General features: G+C 38.5%; 1 protein-coding gene across 1 annotated transcript in view; it reads left to right on the top strand.

The window, feature by feature from the left end:
- Nucleotides 1-27,557, top strand: part of RTTN (rotatin) — a 156,482-nt gene that overhangs the window by 18,744 nt on the left and 110,181 nt on the right. The window contains exons 11-18 of the mRNA XM_059409812.1: nt 8,302-8,472; nt 13,818-14,030; nt 15,737-15,849; nt 18,034-18,160; nt 22,060-22,185; nt 22,697-22,813; nt 23,831-23,970; nt 26,947-27,118. Coding sequence (XP_059265795.1) covers nt 8,302-8,472; nt 13,818-14,030; nt 15,737-15,849; nt 18,034-18,160; nt 22,060-22,185; nt 22,697-22,813; nt 23,831-23,970; nt 26,947-27,118 — 1,179 coding nt within the window. The remainder of the gene's footprint in view (nt 1-8,301; nt 8,473-13,817; nt 14,031-15,736; nt 15,850-18,033; nt 18,161-22,059; nt 22,186-22,696; nt 22,814-23,830; nt 23,971-26,946; nt 27,119-27,557) is intronic.

The following is a 27,557-nucleotide window of genomic DNA, read 5'->3' as shown; positions in this document are numbered from 1 at the left end:
AGTCACTTGAAAGAATTCTTTTCTCTGTTAACAATTTCTTATATGGTTATATTTGTTTTAATTTATTTTTACTTTTGGGAATTATTTTCTCATAAATATGTAATTCAGAGATGTTCCCCTGTCATCCTGTTCTCTGTTCATTTTTCCCATTTTTATTTTCGTTTTTGCAAATATAAGCAAGTAAGCATGTAGATTGTCACTGCTCTTCTCAGACCTTACATAAGAGGTAGTATGTCACATGTGGTTTTCCACCTTGTTCTTAGACCTTAAAAATATATCCCGTGTGCATGGAATAATAGGTATGGAGATATTTCATGTCCATACGTGGAGGTGTTCATCATTCTGTTTTATAGGCTACAAGTGTCTCAGTGTGTGTTTATTCGCCAGTCTCCTATCGTTGGACACAATTGCTAATACAAATTGTGTGCTGTGAATAACGTGCATATGTCATTTCATACATGTACAAGTGTGTCTCTAGGGTAGATTTCTTTAAGTTAAGATTGTTGCACATCAAAACAGTTGTCAGAGGAAGGGTGGTTGTGGGGACCAGTAAAATGGATGAAGGGGAGTGAGAGGTACAGGCTTCTAGTTAGGGAATGTCTAATTTGTGGGGGTGAAAGGTACAGCAGTACACCATAGGGAATATGATCAGTGATACTTTAATAGCATTATATGGTGACAGGTTGCTATACTGGTGAGCATAGCACAGAGTATACAGTTGTGGAATCACTGTGTTGTATACCTGAATCTAAATGTAACACTGTGTGTCAACTATACTTAAATTGAAAAACTATGTGTATTTTAAATCTTAGATATTGTTGCATTCTTCTGTGTAACCATTTCATTCACTGACCAGCAGTTTATTGGAAGGTGTTTTCTCCTACACACTCAGCAGTAGGGTTTATAGTCAAACCTCAGATTTTTGCCATTCTGGTAAGTGAGATACGGTATGTCAGTGTAGTATTAATTTGCTCTTCTCTGTGAGTAGAGCTGAGCATCTTTTTGTAACTTTAAGGGTCATTTTCTTTTCTTTTTCTGTAAATAGTCCGGGCATTTATCCATTTTTCATCCATTTATCTCTTGGGTCATTGGTCTTTTGTTCTTTTTATATATTAAAGGGGCCTTGACTTTCCAAGACAAGCTGCCGTTTTCTTTCCTCCGGCCCGTCCGCCTGCCTTCTTTCCTCTCCTCTCCTCCGCCCTCCTCTCCTCCGTCCGTCCCTGCCTCCCTTCCTTCTTGACTTTCCTACTGATGCTTTCGTGACTGCAACATCTTCTACTCATTTGTTTGATTTTTTGATTTGAGAGAGAGAGTGTGAGCACAGATGGGAGGGGTAGACGGAGAGGCAGAGAGAGAGTCTTCAGCAGACTCCCCACTGAGCGAGGGCTCCATCCCACAGCCTTGAGAGCATGACCTGAGCCAAAATCTAGAGTTGGACGCCTAACCGACTGAGTTACAGGAACCCCTTCACATGTGAATTTTTATATAGCTGGCTTTGTCAGGTTTTTTTTTTTTTTTTAATCCGTTCTAGATTTTGGATCATAGAAAGATTTTCTTCACACCTTAGGAAAAACAAGCTCTATCTTTCCATTTCTTGAAGTCCACTTTTTTGTCTTTCAAGAATATTTTTCTCATATAGATTTTGTACATTATTTATTGTTTATTCATATGTATGTATGTGAATATATATATGTGTGGGTGTTTAACAACTTCATTAATATAAGTTGCAGGTGTTTTAAAAAGTTTCTTGATACATTGACGTATGGATATACATGATATAGATTAGTTTGCATTTTCTATGTAGAATTCATATGCTTTTTTGTCTGCTCTCTTTCAGTAGGATTACTCTGAGATGCTGCCATGTTGATGTGTGTATCAGTAGTTCATTTTATTACTCGATGCCATGTTCTTTGCTATTTGTATTTCAGTAGAGAAGATAGTTTTGGAAAATATGTTTTTATTTATGTATTTTTCTGAAAATGTTTTGATAAGTAATATTTCACATGAGTGATCAACATGTGTATAGGGAACTCAGGAATGTTAGGTTACAACCTATTATTTTCTTAATATTTTCTTAAATGTGTAAACTAACAGTATGTCTCTATGTAAATGGAAATCATGTTCTTTCTTACATTTCAATATGTCATAAATCATTTGTCATTTTACACCTTCTGTCTTAAAATTATCAAGTGATTTCTTTGAAGAACTGATATTCTATCTCTTGTATTAATCTAAATTGGTAACATGTCTCTCTCTCTTTTTTAATGCTTGCCTTGTCAGAGAAGCAGAAGCAAAATTTATTAATTACAAAAATATATGTTAATTCCCTGAGTTGCTGGTTTTTTTCTCTTTATGTTATTTTGACCTAGGTCTGTCTTTGTTGTATTAAACTGTGTTAGGACTGTCTGATCCTTGTAAATAGAGGTTAGAACCTAAAAAACAAAGAAAATACTGATGTTTACTTAATACCAATACCTGTGTGTGGAAAACCCAAACCTTAAGACACACACACACCCCCCTCTTGAAAAGAGAAACACCTATTATAATAGGTATAATACATTGTTTCAAGTCCTTCAATTTCTTTACCCATAATATAGGAATAATAGTTCTTAATCTTAGTTTTTCTTTAGTCCTTAAGGTTATCATACTATTTGGTAGTACTTTTTGAAGATTTTCACATATTGAAGTTTTTCAACAAGTGATTTTTTTCTTAGAAGTGTGAAGAATGTTTTATCGGTTGCTTCTTAAATTAACTTGAATTTTCTTGGCCAGAACATTTATCTGTAAAAGTTAGTCATTCACTTTTAACTTTTGGCTGCTGATCTTTTATGATTCAATGAATTATTTTTACTTTAAAGGTTAAATCTGTTGTAGAAGTGCCAATTGGTATGATAGAAATGTTAAATAAAACAGTACTGCTTAAAATTATGTTTGATTTTCTTTTACTTGTTTAAAAGAATGAATGCCTCCTAAGGAAAAAATCTCATGCCTTTGGGTATATATTAATAGAAGCAAACAATAGAATTCTTAATGTCCCTACTTTCATCAAGTTTAAAAAGGAAGATGGAAGCAGTATTTTTGTTGAGTCGCTAAAGGAACAAAATAGTGTGTTACTACCAATTCAGAAAGTAGACACCTGAGGATATGTAATCCGATCTCTAGACTTTTCCCAATGGTGTTATTAACAGTCATGTCTGGAGCTCCATGGCTCAGTTTGTGTAAGCATAGTCAAAAGCAACCCCCCCCCCCCTCCAGTCTCCTGCACTGAATGTTTTTATTTCCTGTGAAGTAAATAAAAGAAAAAAAATTTTAATGAACTGTTTTGTTAAGATTAATTTGCTAAGCACTTATAAAAGTTAGGTTGACCTAGAGTATGACATCCCTTCTTTGCTTCCCATTGAAATCAAGTCTGCTTGAACTTCATTCACATGGTAAGTTAGGTTCAAGAAGTGAGGATCTTTACCTCATGCCAGATAACCCCAGACCCCTGGGGGCTGTCTGCCATTCGTTCACGCTGTGCCCTTCTCTTCTCTCGCTCCTGTCATTGCGGTGTCATGAAAGACCGCTTTTTCTCCTCCTTCATGACTCGTTGCTTCCCCATTCCCATCTGACCTGCTGTGAGTGGGTGACTTAGCTATTCAGGCATGTTGGAGAATTGCTGGTTGGAGTTCAAGTGGGGCTGAGAGCATTGCGAACGCATCTAGAGAGAAGGGCTTTGTACCCAGTGAGGGCTCAGTAAGGGTAAGTGAAGCCGACTGTGAATTTATAATTGGGTGAGTGGAATCTCTAATTAGCATAGGCCTCCCCTGCTGCTGCCATCAGTTCAGAGACAGTTATTTTAGTTCACCAAACATTTCTGGATTGCCCATTATACGCTAGGCACTGGGGGTGCAGGATGAATAAGAGGCAGCCCTTTTCACTTTTGTGGAAGATAGACACTTCTGTTCTGACACCAGTAAAACCAAGGTAAGCATACAGGAATAACACTTCAAGGGGTCGTTGAAGGATAGCAGTTACTCTGTTGTAGACCCCGTCTAAGCACTCTGTGTTTATGAAGTCACTGAATCATCACGGCCCTCTAAGGCAGATAACACATGTTACAGATGAAGAAATGGAGGCTCAGTTTTCTTTTTTAGGGTCATTTTAGAGTCTAGGTTTTCAATCATGTTTTATTGCCAGGGATGCCTTGACAACACTCCCATCTTAGAATCTCGGGGCGGGGGCCACTTCTTGTAAATCATTACTGAGCTGAGTCTTAAATTAGAAGTATGATTTGGCTAAGCAGTGAAGGTAGGGTTTTATCAGGCAGAAGGGAAGGGAATGACAGGATAGCGGTGGCGACAGGGAGGTGTGGTGGGGCCATGCAAGCCATAAGGCATAGAACTCAAGGTGGGGGGGGGGGGGGGGGGGGGGGGGGCCCGGGGCGGAGGGGGGGGGGGCGGGGGGGGGGGGGGGGGGGGGGGGGGGGGTGTGCTGCCTGGTGCTGAGTCGTTCGGCCTCTGTTCTGAAGGCTGGACGGGCTTGCTCTTCCCCAGGAGAATGCCTGGGGAGGTTCGCACAGGAAAGGAAGGAGGGAAGGAAGTACGGAGTGTGGGGCTGGAAGCATGGGCGGGGTGGGGGCTCGGGGGGCTGGGCAGAGCCCGATCCAGTTACCTATTTCAGAGCCTTCACAGGATCTACCACCTATTTTGTAATGTGCAGATAGTGGAGAAATTGTGTTTGCACTGTAAATTCTGTTTTATTGAGAACATTTGGGATATTTTGCTACTCAGTTTAATTCTGTACTTTCTTTTGTAAAAGCCATAAATATCCTCTGAAAACTGGCCTCCCACACCCTCTCCATCAACTACTTCACAGCATTTTGAACATTTCTAGCCCAACGAATTAAGACTGTGGACCAGTTTCTGTTGTTTTCAGTCCTATCTTTTTTTAAAACATTAAAACAAACTTTTTTTTTGCTTAGAAGAAATGTTGGAAATGGTGAAAATTGCAAGCCTGATTCTTCATAGTACTTTCTTTTTATACTATCCTGAGAAGCATTCAACGTGTCATTGGAATTATTAAGGTTACTTGAAATCGTTTCACAAATAAATAGATTTTTAGAAAAAGCTCTACAATACTGAGATTTTAAATTAAGTTAATGTTGAATAGCAGATATGTTGCTTGTAGGTGTATAAAAGTATTAATTTAATGGAGAGGTGCTGTGTGGAAGTATTGCATGTCAGAATTGTAAGATGGTTTCTGTGTTTTTAGTTTTTGTCAGACTGGTAGTTATTAATATAATGGCTTCTGGTTTAAATTTTATTAATTTTTAGTTTTATTTTCTTTGGATTAGAGAAGATACCTTTAAATATATTTTGAAGTTTTCTTTTCGGTTAAGTAAATGGTTTTTGTCACTGTTTCTTGGACACATGAGGAGTTGTATTCTTTGAAATGGTCAAAGCTTATATCTTCTTATTTATGAATTAAGTTAAAAATGACTGAATTAAATCCTGTAAGACTATTTTTCTTTCAGTGACAGGTTTTGCTTGATATTATATATTATTCAGATCCCACAGACAACTCATATTGGGTCTTTACTCTTAATTATGCATTTCATCAGAAAATATGACCCCTTTTATCCAATTTTTTCCCCTGAATTATTTGTTATTCTTATTTTATAGATTTTTTTATTCGTATTTCACTACATATTTAATTTTTAGCCTTTTATGCACAAAAATGAAGGTATCTTTTTATGTATCAGTTATTTTGGTTTTTACTTTAACATGAAATCATATTTGACTTAGAGGAAAATTTATACTTTTTATAGCACAGTTAATGCATGGTCTTCTCAAAAATTTTTGCTGTTTCTTTTGTTTCCATTTAAAATTTTTTTTACTGTATAGAATATTTTTTCTTCTTTTTTACTTCTGCAATGATTTGAAAAGTATCATAATTTTAATTTTGTTTATTTTAAAAATCAACACTATCAAATGATCCATGTAAATAATGTTTTCTCATCTATGTAATTTGTGTTTTGTGTATGTGTTAGAAAATATATAACATAAAATTTACCATTTTAACCCTTTTTGAGTATATAATTCAGTGTCAGTAAGTACATTCACATTCACATTGTTGTACAATCACACTGTTTATCTTCAAAACTTGTCCAATATCTCAAACTGAAACTCTGTACCCCACACGGTAACTCTTTTCCCCAGCCCCTGGCAGCTACGGCAGTGTGTTTTTCTTTATGAGTCTGACTGTTGTAGGTACCTCATGTAAGTATAGTGAATCACAAAATATCATTCTTTCTGTATCTGGCGTATTTTACTTGGCATAATATTTTCACAGTTCATCCATGTTATGTCATGTGTCAGAATTTCAGTACTTTTTTTTTTTAAGAATTTCATTCCTTTTTAAGGCTGAATAATATTTCACTGTACATATATGGGGCATACCACATTTCATTTATCTGTTCATCTGTTGATAGATACATTTCCACCTTTTGGCCATTGCAGATACTGTTCCTATGAACAGTGGTGTACATGTGTGCATTCGAATCCCTGCTTTCAATTCTCATAGATATATTATGCAAAAGTGAATTTGCTGGATTATGTAGTATTTTTACATTTAATTTTTTGAGGAGCTGCCACACTGTTTCCATAGTGACCTGTCCATTTTACATATTTACCAGCAATGCACAGAGATTCCAGTTTCCCTGCATTTTTGCCAACACTTGCAGTTTTCCATTATTTTTGATAATAGCCATTATTGTGGCTTTGATCCTTTATATAATTTTTTTTTAGGCCTTATACCTTTAGATTTGCTTCTAATATATTTATCCTTGAATAAAAAAAATTCGGGCATACATTTTTATCCTTAGTTTACAGGTTATTTCCTATTTCTATTTGCCTATATTCTCAGTGGAAAGGTGAGTGTGAGATCTCCAGTGCTCGTTTGTTCTACTATCTTACAGATGCTGGCCTTTTACCAGCTGGTTTATGAGGGCATGTCGGCATGTGTAAGATGTATTTTGATCTGTATTGTTATGAGTTGCAAGTTAACTATGTTGTAGTTTTCTCTTGGTATTTTATGTATGCCTTTAAATTTAAAGGATATAACTTCTAGTTAAATACTAAGTTACCTGTAAATATATGATGGCAGAACATTTGCCTTAAAACAATCTTTTTACATGGAGAGTTCATGTAATTTTATATGTAATTGTTTTATAGTGATCTGACTTTCCCTGTTTCATTTCTTTTTTTAGGATCAGTTTGAGTTTAGGGATGTCTCTTGTTCTAATGCATTTTCCCCCATTATACTTGCCGTTATGTTAACCATATAGTAAGCCTAATAAGTACTTTATGAGAGTTTCGCATGCCGATTTTTTTTTAATATTTTATTTATTTATTTGACAGAGAGAGATCACAAGTAGAGAGGCAGGCAGAGAGAGAGAGAGAGAGAGAGAGAGGGAAGCAGGCTCCCTGCTGAGCAGAGAGCCCGATGCGGGACTCGATCCCAGGACCCTGAGATCATGACCTGAGCCGAAGGCAGTGGCTTAACCCACTGAGCCACGTAGGCACCCGCATGCTGATTTTTTCAAAAAGATTTTATTCATTCATTTGACAGAGAGAGACACAGTGAGAGAGGACACAAGCAGGGAGAGTGGAAGGGGGAGAAGCAGGCCTCCTGCTAGCAGAGAGCCCAATATGGGGCTTGATTCCAGGACCCTGGGATCATGACCTGAGCCAAAGGCAGACGCTTAATGACTGAGCCACCCAGGCGCCCCTGTATGCCGATTTTTGAAGTTAGAATAATTAAGCAGTAGAAACTAGGAGTTTATGTTTCATTTAGCTTTGGTATTTTGTTTATTTTTATTCATTATTAGTTAGAAATATTGTTTGAAAAAACTTTAGGTGTGCTTAGTTTTCATTTATACTGCTTTAAATTACTTCAGCAGGTATGGGTTATTTTATTTTATTTTATTTTTTAAGATTTTACTTATTTATTCATTTGTCAGAGAGAGAGGACAAGTAAAAGTAGGGGGAATGGCAGGCAGAGGGAGAAGCAGACTCCCCGCTGAGCAAGGAGCCCTATGTGGGACTCGATCCCAGGACCCTGAGATCATGACCTGAGCTGAAGGCAGATGCTTAACTGACTGAGCCACCCTGGCGTCCTGGTATAGGTTATTCTTATAGGGAGGAATAAATTTTTTTGGTTTTTGTTCTTTAGTCATAATATTTTAAATTATTCTCTGTGAAATTTTCCATACTGGATCCCTGAAATTTTTTTTCCTGTTTCGTGTTTAAATGTCTGCAGAAAGAAAAACTGCTCGTGGTGTTGGGGTCCCTGGGAGATACCGTGTGCTACCACAAAAGCGGAGTGAGCTCGGACCAACCAGAGGTCGTGCTGGTGCACCACCGAATGGCCTTTGTCAGCGTTTCACTGTTTGCAGTCCGGGTGCTGCAGATGCTTCTCCCTGTTGAAAAGGTAAGGCAGGTGACGTTTCTTTGTGTTTTTTTGAACTGAACTGTGTGTTCAGTTGCTTAATGTTGTTTAGTGTTTGGAGTATTACAGGTAAGTGCTGTGTCATGTATTTCTTCTGATCATGTCATGGTGTACAAAGGTTACATTGAGAAAGACTAACATTTCTGAATAGTTTTGGCAAATCATTTGATAGGAAAACATTAGTTCTAAAAAATTTTTTCTTTAGGTAACTTAAAATTATAGTATAACATGTTTAGAAAAGTACACAGTTTCATACATTTTTATAAAGTGAATATATCTGTGTTTAAAAAGTGGCCATCACCCAGAACAGAGAATAGAGTATTACCAGCATTTCAGAGGCCCCTTCTCATCCATTACCTCCCCTTCCTCCCTTCCTGCTGAACTCCTCCTTTCTGACTTCTGTCAATATAGATCAATCTGTCTGTTTTTCATCATTGCATAAGTGGAATTCTAAGGTATGAACTGGCTCAAGGTCTTTTTTGAGGTTCATCACTGTTGTTGCTAATAGCAGTTTATTAAGTTTTTATTGCAAAATACGATTCCATTTTATAACTGTGTTAAAGGTGATTTTAGTAGGTGTCCATCTTTCTTTTAAATCATCTCTCAGTTTGAATGTCAGTGGTAAAATATCTCAAGTGATTCATGCACAAGTGTTTTATAGTGTACTTAGTGCAAGAAGAAAGGTGTGGCACGTTTACATAAAGGTATAAGAGAAATTACTGCAACTCAAGAACTACTTCCTGTCTTTGTATTGTCCTTTGTTATAGACATTTGCCCTTTTGTAAGATTCTGAAGAGCATAGAGGCTAAACTCCGTTTTTTCATAACACTTTTAAATGCACTATATTATCAGATCACCTGGGAAAGCAAGAACAAAACATCAAATTTTTATTAAATATTTATATATTTATTTGAAAGAGAGAGAGAGTGCATGCACAAGCAGGAAGGGCAGAGGGAGGAGGAGAGAGAGACTCTTAAGCAGACTCTGCTGAGCACAGAGCCTGACATAGGGCTCAATCTCACCACCCCGAGATCACAACCTGAGCTGAAACCAAGAGTCCGATTCTTAACTGTGCCGTCCAGGCATACCCCAAACATTAAATATTAAATTTAGTATTTTGCTTTAGGGAAAAGAACATCACTTTTGTTAATTTTAATTTTTAACTTTCATTCATTACTTACTATGAAGAAGTGACTAATCTGAAGGCATTTTCTGCTTTGAGGACATTTTCCAATGTTTAAAGTATTATTAATTGAAGGGTTCAGTCATATAAGATTGTAATTGCATTTAAATTATGGAAGTCTCACTTTACATAATACATAGCTGAAAAATTAGTGGTGCTACACTAACTTGTTATTAAGTATTACAGATGATCAATCTATAGGTTGAAATATTGATAGAAAACTTACCAATTCTATCATACAGTTTTATTTATTTTTGATTATAGATTTTTTTCATTTTTGTGCTTCCTGGGCACGAGTCAATTCAAGTAGAAATCAATGATTTGTTTTGAGTTATTTCAGTGATAGAATAATATAAAGCTTCATGCCTTTTTTACTTTTTGAAGTTATTTTTTATTTGTTTTTGTTTTTGAAGGCAAATAAGTGTCTGTGAATTTTGCTAGCTCTCTTAAATACATAACTTGGGGGGGGCGCCTGGGTGGCTCAGTGGGTTGAGCCGCTGCCTTCGGCTCAGGTCATGATCTCGGGGTCCTGGGATCGAGTCCCGCATCGGGCTCTCTGCTCAGCAGGGAACCTGCTTCCCTCTCTTTCTCTGCCTGCCTCTCTGCCTGCTTGTGATCTTTCTCTCTGTCAAATAAATAAATAAAATCTTTAAAAAAAAAATGCATAACTTGGCACTTCATTAGAGTGGTACATAAGGCCGTGGGGGAGATGGTAATTGGGTATTAGTTTTTAGATCATTGTAATTGCTTTGATTGATTAAGAACTTTAAAATGAGATCTAAACAAAAATCCTTTGCTATTGCTGTCAAATGTCTTCTTTTAGTTTATATGAATACAAGATTATGCTGCCCTCTGCCTGTTGCTGGCCCTCCAAAAGTTGAAGTGCAGTTTGGATTCTGAAACTTCCAGCCTGGAAAGTGGTTTTTAAATATTTGAGTTGCTACTTCCCAAATATGTAATTCGGAAGTTGGAAAATGGTAACATGAATCTGTGTAGAGATTTCCTGGATTTGAAAGTTTTGACAAAATGTCCTTGAAGGCCTTTTTGAAGTTCATAATTATTGGTTTTGAAAATATTTTGAATGATACCTATGTACAGGTTAAAATGATAATTAGTAATCCTATGAAAAATAATTTATTTGGATAAATCAAATTGGTAGAAACTAAGAACTAAAAATACTGGCCCTGTGCTGGAAGCAGGATCCAGAGCATCTCTGGAGCTTCTGTGTCTGTTTCCTAGCTTGCTGACTGAGGAGGGAAAGAGTTTGTTCCACAAGGCTTTGACTCTTTTCAGAGCATCACTTCTCAAAGTTTAATGTGCAAACGGGTCACCTAGGATCTTGCATATTCCCAACCTTTAGTTCTGGACTAGGAATTGAAAGTCTGTGTTCTAACAAGTCCTTTAGATGATACTGTGCCTGATCTGAGTTGGAAGGCATAGAGAGACCAGTGTTTTGCCCCTTCCCCACTTGGCACACGAAATGATTTTGTTGGTTGATTGTATCTAAGAGTGGTGATGGACTGGCACTGATGTATCTTCACTTAGTTCGGACTGACATGTGACTAATGCTTGTATACATAGGATAGCGTCTTTATTCTGTTGACTGATCAGTCCATTGCCCCATGCAGCACTAAACTTGAGTCTGTAGCATGGTGCTCTGAGTTGCTGAGATGATGAAGTTTCAGATGTAGGGACGAAGAATGAAGATGTCAGAATTCCTTAGTGTTGGGGGGAAAAGAAGAAAGAAAGGACATTAATATTTGATAAGGGAGATATTGCAGACGTCTGCTCAGTGCTTAATTCTCACATCAGCTCTTCTTACTTTTCTGATTAGAGTTGGAGAAAGGTCTTTTAAAATAAAAAAACAGAACCTTTGGCATTAGATCCCTGAGGATTTGATATCTTAGCATAGTGCCCAACTCACAAGCTCTCCTTGGCGAATTCCTCTTTCTCTTCCTAACTTTTGAAAGGAGTAGAACCCTAGGACTGACCAAGGTCCTCAGGAGACATCATTCCATTTGTGGCCTTAAATACCATTAATTGGCTGACACCTCCTGGATTTGTAGTTCCAGTACACGTGTGTCACCCGAACTGCAAACTCGCATTTATTCACCATGCTTGTTGACATTTTCACTTGGGTGACCGTTGATGTTTTCAGCAAAGTGTGTCTCAACCCCAGTTCTTCACTTCTGCTCTGTTCTTTCTATAGTCTTCCCTCTCTGGGTAGGTCGCACCTTCAATCTTCTAGTTGTTTGTTGATCACAACTAAGCAAGAATGCTTAGATTCATCCTTGATTTCTGTCTTTCACACACATCTAGATCTAGTCCCTCTGCAGAATTTGTCATTTCTTCCTTGACATCTGTCTGGAATCTGAACACCTCTCGCCGTTCCCACTGCTGTTTCCAGAGTTCAGGCACGTCTCTGGCCTGGGTTGTTGTGGTAGCTTCATCCTTGATGTCCTACCTTCCCCTCGCACTGTTTCATCTTTTCCCTACGGGCTGCGCTTGATGGCTGCTCGAAACTTTCCAGGGCTTCTTCCAAAGACGGCTTTTAAGATGAGCCAAAGCCTTACGTGATGTGGTCAGTTTGCCCCTGCACTGGCCTCCTTGCATCCAGATATACTGTGTCTCTGGGTCTTTGTACTTGTCGTTCCCTCTTCTACCAATGCTGTTCCTCCAGATAATCCACATGACTTCTCACTCCTCCGGGTCTTCATTTCAATGTTGCCTTATCAGGGAGGCCTTCCCCTTCTGCTCTTCCCTTGTTCTACTCCCCATTGGGTCTCTTCCTCTCCATCTTTCCCATCCCTTGTTTCCCTTCTTAGCATTACTGATCACACCTGATGTCTTATGAAATACATTGATTTACTCTGCCTTCTTCACTGGACTGTTTACTTCCTGAGGGCAGAGGCTCTGTTTGCTTCCTCCTGTGCCCTCAGGATCTGGCATACAGTAGGGGAATACAGTAGGGGCCCAATAATTTTTTTCCTGAGTGAGCAAATAATAGGTGATCAGGTAACTCAGTTTGCTCTCTTTTTTCCCCACTAAGAGAGTTCTTCACAGAATCATGAAATTTCTCTTGACTTTCTAAAAGCTGCTATCTTAATAGCTGGGTTGTTGTTTTTTTCCCCCTATGGTTAAGAACCTAAAAATTTGATTCCTTTAGTTTTTTTATATTTATTTGGCAACTTTATTTCATTGAGAAGCATTATTTAGCTGATTCAGTCCTTAATCTTAGATTTTCAGGCAGTAACTAATTATCCTTAAAATAGGTTATCCATGAAATGAATGGTGACCAAACCTACTTTAATAAAGACATCATTTCAGCCAAAGTAGTGAGCTCTGCCAAATGACTTTCTCCAAACATTGAATTTTTAATCCTTTGTGTTTTTTAATTGATTCGTAGAATCCTGTCACTAAGCTCTAATTGTTAAAAAACCAGAACCTGAACAGTTCTTTCAATTTTAAGTCAGTTGATTAAGGTTAAAAAATGTATAATATAAAATTTGAGCCTGTGGTTTTATACTAATTAAGGGTCAGTTTTCTTTGGGTGTTCTAGAACTATTTAAATATTGTTGAATTACCCCTTTCCCTCTAAAATACAAACTAAACAAAAATTCAATATCTGTTCAAATCAACTGCTGTTATGCTTGATTTAGTGTTATTCAGTTCAACGTGTAGTTAATAAGCCCTGGGTTATATGTTCAGCTTTGGTAGGGACGTGCTTGTCTTCAAAAATTTATTGCATTATTCTGGGGATTTATGTGCATAGCATGCAATACTCAAATCAAAAAGCCTCCTGCTTTTGGTTCAGTAGCAGAGTTATAAACAAGGTGGAGGGTCCAGTTCTGGCTGTTGGTAGTTCTGGTTGTTGGTTTAGGGAAGAAGTAAGTATCTTGTATCCCAGGCGTTGGGAATGTGTTGAAGACTGCACTTGAGTTATTCTGGGCAGAGAAAAATTACAGTGAACAAGACATGGAAGTGAGTAGTGCGTTAGGGAATAGAATTTTCTTTGGAGAAGCAGAGACTTTGCGATATAGAGAATGATAAAAATAGAAAGTGGAGCTAGCTACATTAAGATCGTATAGTTTACCATGTTTTTCGTAAAAAATTTTTAACTTTTTTATTTTTTTTATTCATTAAGGCAGGCCAACTTTTACCGGAACCTATGTCAGCAGCATTATTTCTAGTTTCTTTGGACATGCCTATTTCTTTGGAATATCCAAATATTCATGAAGCTGTTGTGGCATATTTGGAACAGCTGAATTCTGAAAACTACAGTATTTATAAACGAACTGCAGAGGCTGTTTATTCAATTGAATGTACCTGTAACTTCCTGTCTGATGTTGGGAAGGAGGTAAACAGTTTCTTAATATCTTCTAAATACTCCTTTGCTAAAATATTTGGAAAATATAACCTTTACTTTCAAATCAATGGACATATAATAACTGTATTGTGGGGGGTACATTATTATTAAATGGTCACTTGTCAGGTTAAAGTAAGGATATGGTATGTGTGAAGGTAAACAAAGAATTTATGGGACTGACGCGCTGCCTACTGTGCTAAGGAAGCGGGTAAATGAAGACTTCAGATAGATGAATGGTGCATATTCATAGGACCAGTTGTTTTTAAAAAGACAGTAATTATTATCAATGTCTTAATATTTAATAATTCCTTTTTTTTTTTAAAGATTTTATTTATTCACTTGACAGAGAGAAAGATCACAAGTAGGCAGAGAGGCAGGCAGAGAGAGAGGGGGAAGCAGGCTCCCCACCGAGCAGAGAGCCCGATGTGGGGCTCGATCCCAGGACCCTGAGATCATGACCTGAGTCGAAAGCAGAGGCTTAACCCACTGAGCCACCCAGGTGCCCCTAATAGTTCCTTTTTGAACACCGTGACAATTGACATAAACACAATTATAAAGGCCATTTTAGTGCTTATCTGTAGACACATGTTTCCTTTAATATTTTATAAACCTTAGTACATACTCACACAGAGAACCTGATTTTTTATTAAATAAAACCATGAACTAGATTGTTTTTAAGGTAAGATGAATTTAGAGGCAATGTTATAGCAATAATTATATATTGTTTATCCCTTTTAGAGAGACTATTAATTACAATTTTTAGTATTTTTATCAATGAAGGGATTAGTGAGTCTTAAAGTAGACACTGACTACAATAGGTGTTTACTGTTTGAAAGTTCCTGAAAAATTAAGAACTAAGTTCTTAACTCTTTTTGTTCCCTACAGGGGAAGCTATCTCAGCCTCTAATTCTCCTTAATTTACCCTTTTTTTCTTTTTCTGTAGCCGTATCTCAGTGCCAGTGCCATCTTGTTTCTTCTGTAATAGAAGTGCAAATTGTCTTTAAATTGAATTACTTCTGTGGTATTCTGCATGGTCAGTTAATCTTGCATGTACTGGCTGTCCTTTATGTTTGCAGAAGCAGTCAGGATGTAGAAGGGGGACGTGGATCATCAAGATACATGAGTCCTGCCTTGAGTCTACAGTTAGTAGGGAGATAGGGCTACAAACAAATAGCCACTCGATGTAACCTTATACCTACTTAGAGGTGAAAAATGGAAACTTGCTTGGGCCTTTAGCAAGGAATTTTCCCCACATTTTTCCACCTAAGCTGACATTTTTCGTTTGCTGGTTGGGAAGGTGGACTTAAGCAAATGTGAACAGTCTCAAGGTCTCTGAATAATCTAATTTCTCTTTAAATTTTACTTAGTTAGCAGTGCAGTATTGGTTTTTGGAATAGAATTCAGTGATTCATCACTTACATACAACCGCCAGTGCTCATCACAACATGTGCCCTCCTTAATGCCTGTCACCCATCTGTCCTATCCTACAGCCTCCTCCGTCCGTCAACCTTCAGTTCTCTGTCGTTAAGAGGCTCTTCTGGTTTATTTTCCTGTATCCTTCCTCCCTCCCTTCCCATATGTTCATCTGTTTTCTTTCTTAATGAATGATCTAATCACTTGAAGTTGCTTAGTTAGCTGTTGAGAATTCTGTTGTACATGAATTTGACATTTACTGTTTCATTCTGCTCTTTTTTTAGGGAGAGAGGAATCTCTTAGAATTAGTGGAGCTGGCAGACCAAGCCTTGGGAAGCTTTTCCTATCATCAGCATTTCCCCCTAATAAAGGAAATCATCTGCCTGTGTTCAAAGATGTAATATTCTCTTTCTTGATATGATTATATTATTATAGGATGTATTGTGTGTGTATGCACTTAGAAGCAATGAAAACAGACCTGGCCTTAAATCTTGTTACTGTTTTTTAGTTAAAATTGTTTTTATATATGTGTGACCTCTAAATCTATACGTATAGCTGCATTAGGGCAGTCAGCTATTTTATTCAAGGGTAAACTTTAAATTCCATGCCTGTAATCAACATTAACTATCCCTGGATTTTCATACATTTGTTTTGGTGTCCATCCAAACTAAGTATTCAAACATATTTGTTTATTTATCTTTGAAGATATCTTTAATTACTAACTTAAATTGAGGGTCTTTTAATGTTTCGTTACTTTCTACCTTTTTCTATATGGATTTTTAGAATGCATCATGCATTGGTTAATTTATTTTGAAGACACTGGGGGGTTTCTGGGGGGCTCAGTCCCTTAAGTGTCTGTCTGCTTTGGGCTCAGGTCATGATCCCAGGGTTCTGGGATTGAGCTCCACATTGGGCTCCCTGCTCAGGAGGGGAGTCTGCTTTCCCTTTCTTCCTCCCTCTGCTCATCCTCTGTCTTCCTCTTTTTCTCTGTTACTCTCCTCTCTCTCAAATAAATAAATCTTAAAAAAATATTTTGAAGACATTGGAGCAGATTCCTATTTAGAATTTAGTGTCTTCATTGGAGCAGATTCCTATTTAGAATTTAGTATCTTCATTGCTTTTGAAGAGTAAATTCCATGATGATAAATATTTGTTTTTAAAATTTATTTATTACCTCACATAGTTAATGTTTGTGTATGTGTGTATATGTTTATGTATAGTAAGAAAATTTATGATCTGTTCTCTTAACAAGTATTAAGAATATAATACAATATTATCTGTAGTCATCATAGAGAACTTTAGATTTCCAGAATTTGTACGTTCTGAAAAACTAAAACCTTGTATGCTTTGACCAACATCTCCACATTTCCTGTGTTCCTCAGTCCCTGGCCACCACCATTTTGCTCTCTGTTTCTAGGAGTTTGACTTTTTTAGATTACACATATAAATAAGATTATGCAGTGTATTTGTCTTTCTGTACCTGGCTTATTTATGTTACTTAGCATAATGTCTCTAAAAAGATTTCTTTTCTTTTTTAAGGCTGAGTAATATGCCATTGTGTGTGTGTGTGTGTGTGTGTGTGTGTGTGTGTGTGTATATAAAACTTTTTTTTTGTATTTGTTCATCCTTCAAGGGATACTTCGTTGTTTCCACATATAATTACTCTTGAAAAACACAGATTTGAACTGTGAGAGTCCACTTATATGAGGATTTATTTCAATAAATATATGTATAGTGCTGTAAATGTATTTCTCTTACCATTCTTTAGATATTTTTTTCTCTAGCTCTATTTAAGAATACAGTGTATATGTAACCCATATAACGTACAAAATATGTGTTAATCATTTGTTTATGTTACTGGGAGGGCTTCTGGTCAACAGTAGGCTATTACTAGTTAAGTGTTTGGGGATTCAAAAGTTATACAAGGATTTTTAACTGCAGGGAAGTCAGTGCCCTAACCCCTGTGTTATTCAAACGTCAGCTGGAGAAGGGAGTTGAAGGAAATTGGAAGGGGAGGTGAACCATGAGAGACTATGGACTCTGAAAAACAACCTGAGGGTCTGGGGGGGGCGGTGGGAGGTTGGGGGAACAAGGTGGTGGGTATTAGGGAGGGCACGTGTTGCATGGAGCACTGGGTGTGGCGCAAAAACAATGAATACTGTTACGCTGAAAAGAAATTAAAAAAAATAAAGGTCAGCTGTATTGAACAGTGTGAATAATACTGGGATGTACATGGGAGTACAGATATTTTCTTCGAGATACTGATTTCATTTCCTTTGGATTTATAACCAGTAGTGGAATTGCTGGATTATGAGTAGTTATATTTTTAATTTTGAGGAAACGCTATACTGTTTTCCATAATGGCTGTATATCAATTTACATCCCAAATATGGGTTTTGTACTTTTCAAGAGAATATTTTTTCCATTGAGACAGGTAAGGTCTTGGGTAAATATTAATACTGGGTTAAATAGATTCCAGTTGGAGAAATTGGAGTAGGAAGAAACCCCTTCCACTGTGCTTTTCAGTCTCTTGAGTAACTCACTTACCTTAGATATCTTGGATGTTTTACCTTTTTACCAGTTGGAAATCTGCACAGGCCAGTCCATTACTTCAAGGAGAAAGTCAGAAGGTGTTTCTACGCATGTTATCTCACCCATTACTGCAAGTGAAAGTGGAAACTTACAATTGCTGTCTGGAAATTATTAAGGTGCGTTTTTTTGTTTTGTTTTTTGTTGTTGGGGAGAGCTAATAGTGGATTCTCTTAATTTATTTTATGTATTTATTTTTTATATAGTATTTTACTTTATTTTTAAAATGGGCTCCATGCCCAGCATAAGGCTTGAACTCATGACCCTGAGATCAAGAGTTGCATGCTCTGCTGACTGAGCCAGCCAATGCCCCTGGATTCTCTTATTCAAACTCTAAAATTAATTGACATTTTGTGTGAGATACAAGAATTATTACCATAAAAATAAATGACAGTTATTAGTCAACTTTAAGACATTTTTGCTATTAATTCTCTAAATACCGAGTCTAGCAATTAAAGTGCTTTTTAAAGAAAATTTGTCAAGAATTACATTTGTGTTTTGTTATTTAATGATGGAAGCATTGTAAGAAAATCTTGATTTCTACCATGTATTCAAAAGTCATTTCTGGGTGCTTTCGTGGCTCAGTTGGTTAAGCATGGGCATAAAAATACCGTCTGAATCACTGCTTTTATTTATTTTGGGTGTATATATCCAGAAGTAGGATTACTGGATTGCATGGTAGTTCTATTATTAATGTTTTGAGGAACTGCCATGCTGTTTTTCATAGTGGCTGCATCATTTCATGTCCCCACCAGTAGTTCAGGAGGGTTCCAGTTTCTCTAAATGCTCCCCAACAGTTGTTATTTTCTGTTTTAATAACAGCCACCTCAGTCTCATCAGGTTTGCTTTTAATTTACTCATTAAGTTTAAATTTCACTTACTCCATTTTTATTACTATGCTTTTTCTTTGCTTCTTTTTTAACTTTTTTTTTTCTATAATAATCTTTCATTTTCTTCTTTTGCTTCTTTGGAAATTGTGAACATACTGATTTTATAATTTATTTAGATTCTATTATTTAGAATGCTTTCATTTATTATGGCTATTGAATCTCATATGTTGTTCATTTCAGCAGGTGATAATGATTTTTAATTGTAAGGTTTTCTTTGGCAGGTGGTTTGTACTTTGGGAATCTCATATTCTGTAGACAGTGGTTTTATACCTACTTCTGCCTTGTTTACAGGGATTTGACAGAATTGATAGGTGCTGTAGGCTGGAAGGAGTTTATTAGGGAGATATATTTTCATTTAATATGTCTCAATGCTCATCAAAAGAACCAGCTGAGAGGGAAGGAGGGTGGCAAGTGCCTAATTAAGAGAAGCTAGTGCCTTTGAAAGTTGAAGGCATTGGGCTCTAGATTATTGATGGCTGATTGAGCCTAAGTGGGCTTAGGTATAGCAGCAAGTGGAAGGTACTTCCTTCTATTGATTTTTTATTTTCTTTGAGATTGAAAGTAAGTGCCTTGTTTAGTGTGTTTGAAATAACTGGTGTGAGTAGAAGTTTGATAAGATCAAATAGCAGGATTTGGGGGTCGTATTGGGGTTTGGTTGATTGTTTTTATAATCTTAATAGTGAAACTAATCTACTTTGCATGATTGGCTAGCTGTTTGTGATTTTGGAGAATGTGGGCATTTGGATCCATCAAGGGTTGTGGTTTTTCCCTAATAAAGGGAGGGAAGGCCTTTGGTTAAAAGTGAGCTGAGTGGCTGACATGAGAGCCCGCAGAATCAAAGGAGGTAAAAGCTAGAGGGAAAGAAGTAGTTCAGACTGGAGGTCAGAGAAGTATATTGTGAGGTGTTAAACGGGTAGAAACCTGTATTTATGATTTTAGAGGAGATATAAGTGGAAGCTAAGTTGAAGTGTTCCTGAGTTACGGGGCAGATAGTGGTTATTGAGATGAGGAGGTCAAGAAGCTGAGATCTGCGTGTGTGGGATGGTCCTTGCCCTCAGAAATGTAAAATAGTGGAATTAGTTTTGATGTTCTGATCCTCGAAGTGGACTTCAAAGAATTCCTTGGAATGGCTTGCCAACCATTATGAAGCTTTGGATTTTATTCTAAGTACAGTGAGAAGCTATGAATGATTTTAGGCAGGGAAATGATTTGATCTATTTACCTTTTTAAAAAGATCATTCTTCCTGTCGTGTGAGGAATCAGTTGCCGGGGTTCAAGAGTGGAAGCCAAAAGACCAGTTCCACTGTAGTAGCCCTGCTGAGATGGGATCCTGTGGTGGGGATGAAGGGGAAAAGGAATTCAGGATGTACTACGGACATAGAGCCGGTCGGTCTGCTGCTAACGGAAGTAAGATACAGAAAGTGGTCAAAGAAGAGTTCTGGGGTTTGGGACTTAGCAGCTGGATTGATGGTGCTGTCCTAAGTATCAGATTGTGGATTGGATAGAACTCTTGAACCTGTTAAGTTTGAGATGCCTTTTTACATCTAAGTGGAAGTTCTAAGTAGAGGGTAGAATATAATAATAGTACCAACAACAACAATAATGCCAGTTATAATGATGGTGATGATGGTGGTAATAATAGTGATAACGACTAATATTTATTCTATGCACCAATAACATATTTTCTAAATATGTTACATCATCTAATCATTATTAGATGAAAAGACCAATGTAGGTAAGCTGATACATTTAGTGATGAGAAAAGAAAAGTGTTTTCAGGGTTAGGTATTATTCCCATTATATGGATTAGTAAACTGAAGGTCAGAGAGTTCAAGTTGTGTGTTTTGTTTTTTTTTTTTTAAGATTTTATTTATTTGTTTGAGAGGAAAGAGAAAGTATGCACACTAGCCGTGGGAGGGGCACACAGGAGAGAGGGAGAATCTCAAGTAGACTCCACAGTGAGGGGCTCAGTCTCATGACCCCGAGAGCATGATCTCCGCCGAAATTAACAATTGGTTGCTTAACTGACTGAGCCACCCAAGTGCACTGAGTTTAAGGATTTTGAGGAGCAACTTTTTTTTTTTTAAGATATTATTTATTTATTTATGTATTTGAGAAAGGGAGGGAGAGAGAGCGAGCCTGTGCCCAAGTTGGGGGAGAGGCAGAGGGAAAGGAGAGAGAATCCCAAGCACACTCTCCATTGAGCGGGGAGCTCGACGCTGGCCTCAGTCTCATGACCCCGAGATCATGACCTAAGCAGAAGTCAGGCATGGATGGATGCTCAGCTGACTACACCACCCAGGCACCCCAAGTGCCAGAGCTCTTATTAAACCATAGGCCAAGGCTATGCTCTTTCAAAAGGTTAGAATATACACTTATTATCTAGCATGATTAAAATCTAAAGAGAAAAATTATGTAGTAACGTGTATGTATATATGTGTGTGTGTGTGTGTGTGTGTGTGTAGCTTTTTGACCTCTGATTTACTGTTTGTGGTTAGGAAGTAGTATTTTGCAGAGTGAAAAAAAATCCATTTCTGAGAGTCATTGTTGATTTTGTATTGTGTTTTAAGTTCTGTTACTATTACAGGTAGCTTTTGTCCCCTTGTTAAGCAGTCTCTAAGAGAATACTGTCCTCTAGCTCAAATTGAGAAAAGAATTTGTGGTGATTTGGAGAGATGGTGTGGAGGTAGTGCTTGTTGTATTTAGGTGCATGGCTGCATTGATGATCAGTGTCCTACACATATGTTGTCCTCCCCTTCCTGCAAAACTTCAGGTCCATTTTTATTTGAATTTTGTTTTTCTTTCTCAAACTTCAGTAAGCAAAGTGCGAAAACCCTAAGATAAGTTTATTGTGTTTTTTAAAAATGTTTATCATTATGAACAACCTCAAGAGATTATGATTGTTTCAGAAGTTTGGTTATTTAATTTATCAAAACTCTGCTTGTTGGCAGAAAGTAACTTAACACATACCTCATGTAGACTCAAAAGGCAAGAGAAATTTTTTTCATCCTCCATCAGTTAAAAGTTTTAGTGAAGTGAAAAGTTAAATTAGAATTAAATTGTAAACAGAAGAAAGAGGAATTCTTTGGAACAATTAGCATCACTAATTTTTAAAACCTATTTTACAGGAATGTTTAGGTGTCCATAATGTCACTAAACCTGTGTCTTCACTTTGTAATGGAATTCATTTTCTACTTCACCCGAAAGTTTTGTATGAAATCTCTGCATTTGGCATTCAAGAGCCCAAAAATGAGGTATGGCTTAAGAGTAAATGCGAAAGACCAGTGTATTTATTAGATACTCAGTTAAATCAAGATCCTATTCTAATATAATTAGATAGTATGATGGGAAGTTGAAAAGAGACTTGCTTTTGATTCATGGGTTCGCTTGAGATTTTATTTACATAAGGAGAAATGTGAAGGAAAATGCGAGAGTCAAGATATGAGCACATACTTGTTCTTGAAGAATTCGGATGCGCTCTTACGTTTTCCATGTGAGATATGCGCTGTACAGTATTATAGCCAGCAGGTTATTTCAGGGGAATTTTTATTTAATGCAAAAATATGCCTTTAAGGTTAAAAACAAAGGAAATCCTTAGGGAGGGAGACTAGCTGAGAAGAGAAGGTGAGATGAAGCTACAGAACACGAGCACTTGAGGGAAGAGATGGTCGTCCGGTGCGTGTCCCACGCTGACGCAGTGTTACAGGCACGCAGGGGGCTTGAGCAGGGCCTCACTGTCGGATTCTGCGATCCGTGTTGTTGCAGGTGAACGCTGCCGCCAGGGCCATCCTGCTGTATCTGCTGCAGGGACGACTGATGATGACAGCGGTGACCTGGAACAAGTTCATTGAGTCTCTCTGCCCTGTCATTCCAGTGCTGCAGGTACTCTGGGCCAGGCCCGTCTCCCATCCCATTTATCTTGGGCGAGCGTGACGGGTTGAAACACGTGCAGACGGCAGAGCTGTCATGCGAGAGAGAAATGAGACGCCGTGTAGGCTCTGTGGAGCAGGGGGCGGGGAGTGGGTGGCTGTCTTGCTGCTGCAGAAGGTTCGATCAGGAGAGCTAATTTGTCTGTGTGCACTTTATGGATCTGGGTGGGAGGTTAAGGAGCGGGGTGCAGGGATTTGGCACTGACTGTGAAAAATAAACTCAGCCTCTGTAAAGGCTTTTAGGCAAAGCCAACGGTGCTTTTAAAGCAGATGTTACGTAACTAAACTTGCCTGTGAATTGCATCGATGTATGTAGGCGATCGGAGTGCTACTTTGATTCACAGGTTCTGGGAAGCAGGCTTCTCCAGCAGTGATTCTGGGCGCTGCGGAGGAGTGAGGGGCATTCAGGCCAGTCCCCTGCTTCCACCTCTTTCCTGTGGGCACAGGTCTAAAGATCTGGGAAGCACCTCATCTAGGGGAGGGGCCACTGCCAGAATCTTGGAAAATAGGAAAATCAGCAAGCATCAAGAGAGTTGGCATATTTTCCTGAAGTTGTTCAATATTATTATTATTATTATTTGTTAAAGATTTTATTTATTTGACAGAGAGACAGCGAGAGTGGGAACACAAGCAGGGGCCGTGGGAGAGGGAGAAGCAGGCTTTTCGCAGAGCCAGGAGCCCGACTCTGGGGCTCGATCCCAGGACCCTGGGATCATGACCTGAGCCAAAGGCAGCCGCTTAAGGACTGAGCTACCCAGGTGCACCCCCCACCCTGTGTTATTTTTTTAATAAAACTTTTTATATAGGCTTCTTACCTGACATAGGTTATTTTGACAAGTGACTATTCACCCGAACTGAAAGAAATTTTAGGATTTGCTCGACAGGCTAAAACAATTCTTACTTTGAAGTTAAAAAGTTCAGCAATATGTATCAAACAAAGAGTAATTTCTCTTTTTCCGGAATCTGTTAGGGCTATGCTGACACAGAAGATCCTTTGGGTAACTCCATTCTCCTCCTGAGCAAAGGGAGTCCTGAGGCGGGCGAAGGGGCTCTCCCCTGTACCACCCGACTGAAGTCCCTGCTGCGGCTCCTGCTCGTCAGAAAGCCCTCGTAAGTAGAGCGGGATCTGCCAGGTGGGCAGGATTCCTGGGCGCATTCTCAGAAAGTGGAGGAATTCCATCATTTCCAAGTACAGTAGAACCGGAGGAGGTAGAGGAAAGTGACTCTCCATTGTAAGGCAGAGAGAGGAAACCCGTGTGTGAATCGGAACAGACACGGGGATGGACGTTTGGTGCCTTCCTGACGCCTTCCTTGGTGGCCAGGTCAGCATGCCTTCTCCTGTGCTGCTCGCTGGCACTGCGGGCTCGTTACAAAGCCACAGGGATGGGTAGATGGTGTCTTCTTTCTTTAGAAATCGGTAGCCTCCTCTTCTGAACATTTGTTCTGAAAGTTAGTAAGTGTTCGTAAAACTGTAACGGCCCGGTTGACCACATACCGGAGTGAGCAGCATTTTCTCTTGCTTAGTTTGTCCTCCTACTTGGGAAACTAGAAAAGCGTTCTTTTTGCCACTATTAGTTTAAGTGTCATTTAAACTAAAAGAAAAGAAGAAAAATGTATTGCCTCTCTCCCTCTCTGTCAGGGCGACATGGATCTTGTCTGTTGCTCGCTTTAGGGAACAGTGGTCATTTTTTCCCTCACTGAGAAGAGAGCAAGCTTAGTCGCGATGGATGAGCAGTGATGATGGGCAGGAGGCGGTTGCAGGGGCGGGGAGGAGCAGGCGTCCTTTCGACAGTGGATAACTTTACTTTAATCAAACCTTACCTCAGGATAATACAGCGGCTTATTTATAAACACACGATCAGGCTGAGCCATAAGGAAGTAGATAGACATATCTAAAACACTGAGTGAACGGAGGGAGGAAGGTCAAGAGAAGAGACTACGATAGCGGCACTGAGAGTGAGGTTTCCCAGCAGGTGCAGCGATGCAGGACGCAGGGGCAGGTGGAGTTATAGTGTCTGCCGCTCGGGAGTGGCCTCCACACGACGGGGCAGTGTCTGTACTAACGAGCCCGGCTAGTATTCTTCACCCCCAGATTTGGTGATGTAACACAGTAGAAGCTTATTTTCTGTTCACCTTTGGGGGGCCACAGTCTCCAGGTGAACAAAGACATACTCATCAGGTAGGCCCTTTCAAGACTTAGAGATCACCTCCCAGGAGCCCAGGGCGAGGCCAAGCACCTTTCCAGTAAGGTCATTTTCTCACAACGAACTCGGAACAGTTTGAATCACATACTCGTTCTCGTCGGAGTCATTGTGCCCTATCCCACCGGACCGTAAACTCTGTGTAGTCAAGAACCGTGTCCGTTGCCGATCTTTTTGTCATTAGAACTTCGCAGAGTGCCTCTGTAGACACCTTGGACGCAAATGTGCTTAAAACACAACATGTTGAAGGAAATAAGTGGTGAGAATGAGTGGACTCTGTTGCCCCACACTAAACCTAAACGTGCTGAATTTCTCTCCTAGACGAGACGCATGAGTACACGCTTTACATACTCCACTCTGGCCTTTTTGCCGGGGGCTCACAGCCCCAGAGTTTAATATAGACGGCCCTGGCTTGAAATGAAAGGAGCAAAGTAAAGTTTTCTGTAGGTGTCTAGCTATTCTCACAGCAAATGGTAGAGGAAGAACGTTTGTCTGACTTTTCACACCATCTTGGAGTAAATATCAGTACTCTGAAGAGGACATCTGTTAATAAAATCACTGTAAATTTCTCTCAGATTTGGAAAGTCCTTATTGGATGTCAACTGTGTGCCTTACGAGCCACGGGAGGCTGTGGGAAATTAACAGCACTTGGTGTGGACACAGCACTGGCTGTATGGAATTGGGCTTGTAATTGGGAGGAGAAATGTTACTGGTTATACTTTATTATTGATTGTAATAAAGCGAGATTGGCATTATGCTACTCGGACTTCAGGGTGACAGGACCACACACAGCAAGGTGACCCAGCCTTGGCTGTGGTAGGGAGGAATCTACAGAGTAAAGTTTCCTAGAGAGTTGAGTAGGGGGTGGGAGATAGCAGGTTTTAACTGTCGTCTCATAAATGATACTTAAAACCTGGAACTTGGGTTATCACTTAGAATTTTCCCAGTTTTTATGTCATTCAAGAACCTGTCAGAGTAGCAGTAGATATCTGGTTGTCTCATCGTCTCCCGACTCCATGCCCTTTGTCCACTTAATGGTTTTCATTTTCCATTTCATCGTCTAATGGCATGCAACATTTAATCTTTTTGTTTTTTCAAGGCTTTATTTATTTATTTGACAGAGAGAAATACAGTGAGAGAGGGAACACAAGCAGGGGGAGTGGGAGAGGGAGAAGCAGGCTTCCTGTGGAGCAGGGAGCCTGAGCCTGATGCAGTGCTCGATCCCAGGACCCTGGGATCATGACCTGAGCTGAAGGCAGAGGCTATAACCCACTGAGCCACCCAGGAGCCCCAACATTTAATCTTTTCTTGAAATTTCTCACCTCCTATTCAACTGACTTTAATCCTAATCCATTCCAGATAAAATGGGATTTTGATGGGAGTCACAAGAATTTGCATTTTTTTTTTGAGAAGAATTTGTCTGACCCCTAATATAAGAACATTTTCACACATTGTTGTGACATTACATTTTAGTTATTAATATGATTATTCTCTTGGAGGTTTGATCTAATGTTTGTACTCTGTTCATGAGTCTGGTAATTTTTGATTTTTAGCTAGATTGCTAGGCTTCGAGTCAGAAATTATGGATGTGATTTGCAGGTTTTATTAATTTATTGCTGTTGACTGTGATATTGAACATGGACTATGAAGTTGATCGTCTCAGTGAGTCTGTCTCTTCATTTGTAACTTGATTATTCTTTATTTCTGAAGAGTAATTGTGAGTATATACTATTTTAGTAGAAAAACAAAGTACCTTTGTTAGTAATGTCAGTATAAACATGGTAAATTATCGTGTTGATATACAGTAATGCCTTGTGATTATAGACATTTAAAATATAGACATTGTGTATTACAAAATGTTGACTGAAACACTTTGTTTCTTTAGGGTCCGCTCACTAGCATTAAAGCTTTTAGCGTGTCATCTCACAAGGGAAGAAGGGGCTGACACAAAGCGGCCTTCAATAGATGCCAGAGTTCTCTCCAGAGTTACTAATTTATTTATCGTGAAAAAGCCTATTGAACTCAAATTGGATGACAGAAGAGAACTGGTTATTAAGGTGACTATAACTGTCAGGTTTATTATTTCCTGGTTACTTGATGCATTTGTGTATCACATGTTTAATGTTACATTCTTCAGTTTGTGTACGCATCTGAGAGGAAAGGAAGTGTTTATTCATGGCTTGTTTGAAATTGTGTTCTGGCTTTGTCTTGTTTGAAATTGTGTTCTGGCTTTGTCTGGCTTCTGGATAGATTTATTTATTGAATAAATATTTCTTGGGTGCCCACTGCATGCCAGGCATTATGTCCCTTTCATTTAATATATACACTGGAAATGCAGATTAATTTGAATAGCATCTTAAATACAAGATAAGGTTAGTGTAGTGGAAAGAAATTCCGTGGTGGCTCTTTTTTTTTTTTTTCACTTTTTAAAAAATTTTTTTTAAATTTATTTTCAGCGTAACAGTATTTGTTGTTTTTGCACCACACCCAGTGCTC

The sequence above is a fragment of the Mustela nigripes genome, chromosome 8, assembly GCF_022355385.1.
Source record: "Mustela nigripes isolate SB6536 chromosome 8, MUSNIG.SB6536, whole genome shotgun sequence".
Classification (NCBI taxonomy): Eukaryota; Metazoa; Chordata; class Mammalia; order Carnivora; family Mustelidae; genus Mustela; species Mustela nigripes.
This window is presented reverse-complemented; position numbering and strand designations above follow the sequence as displayed.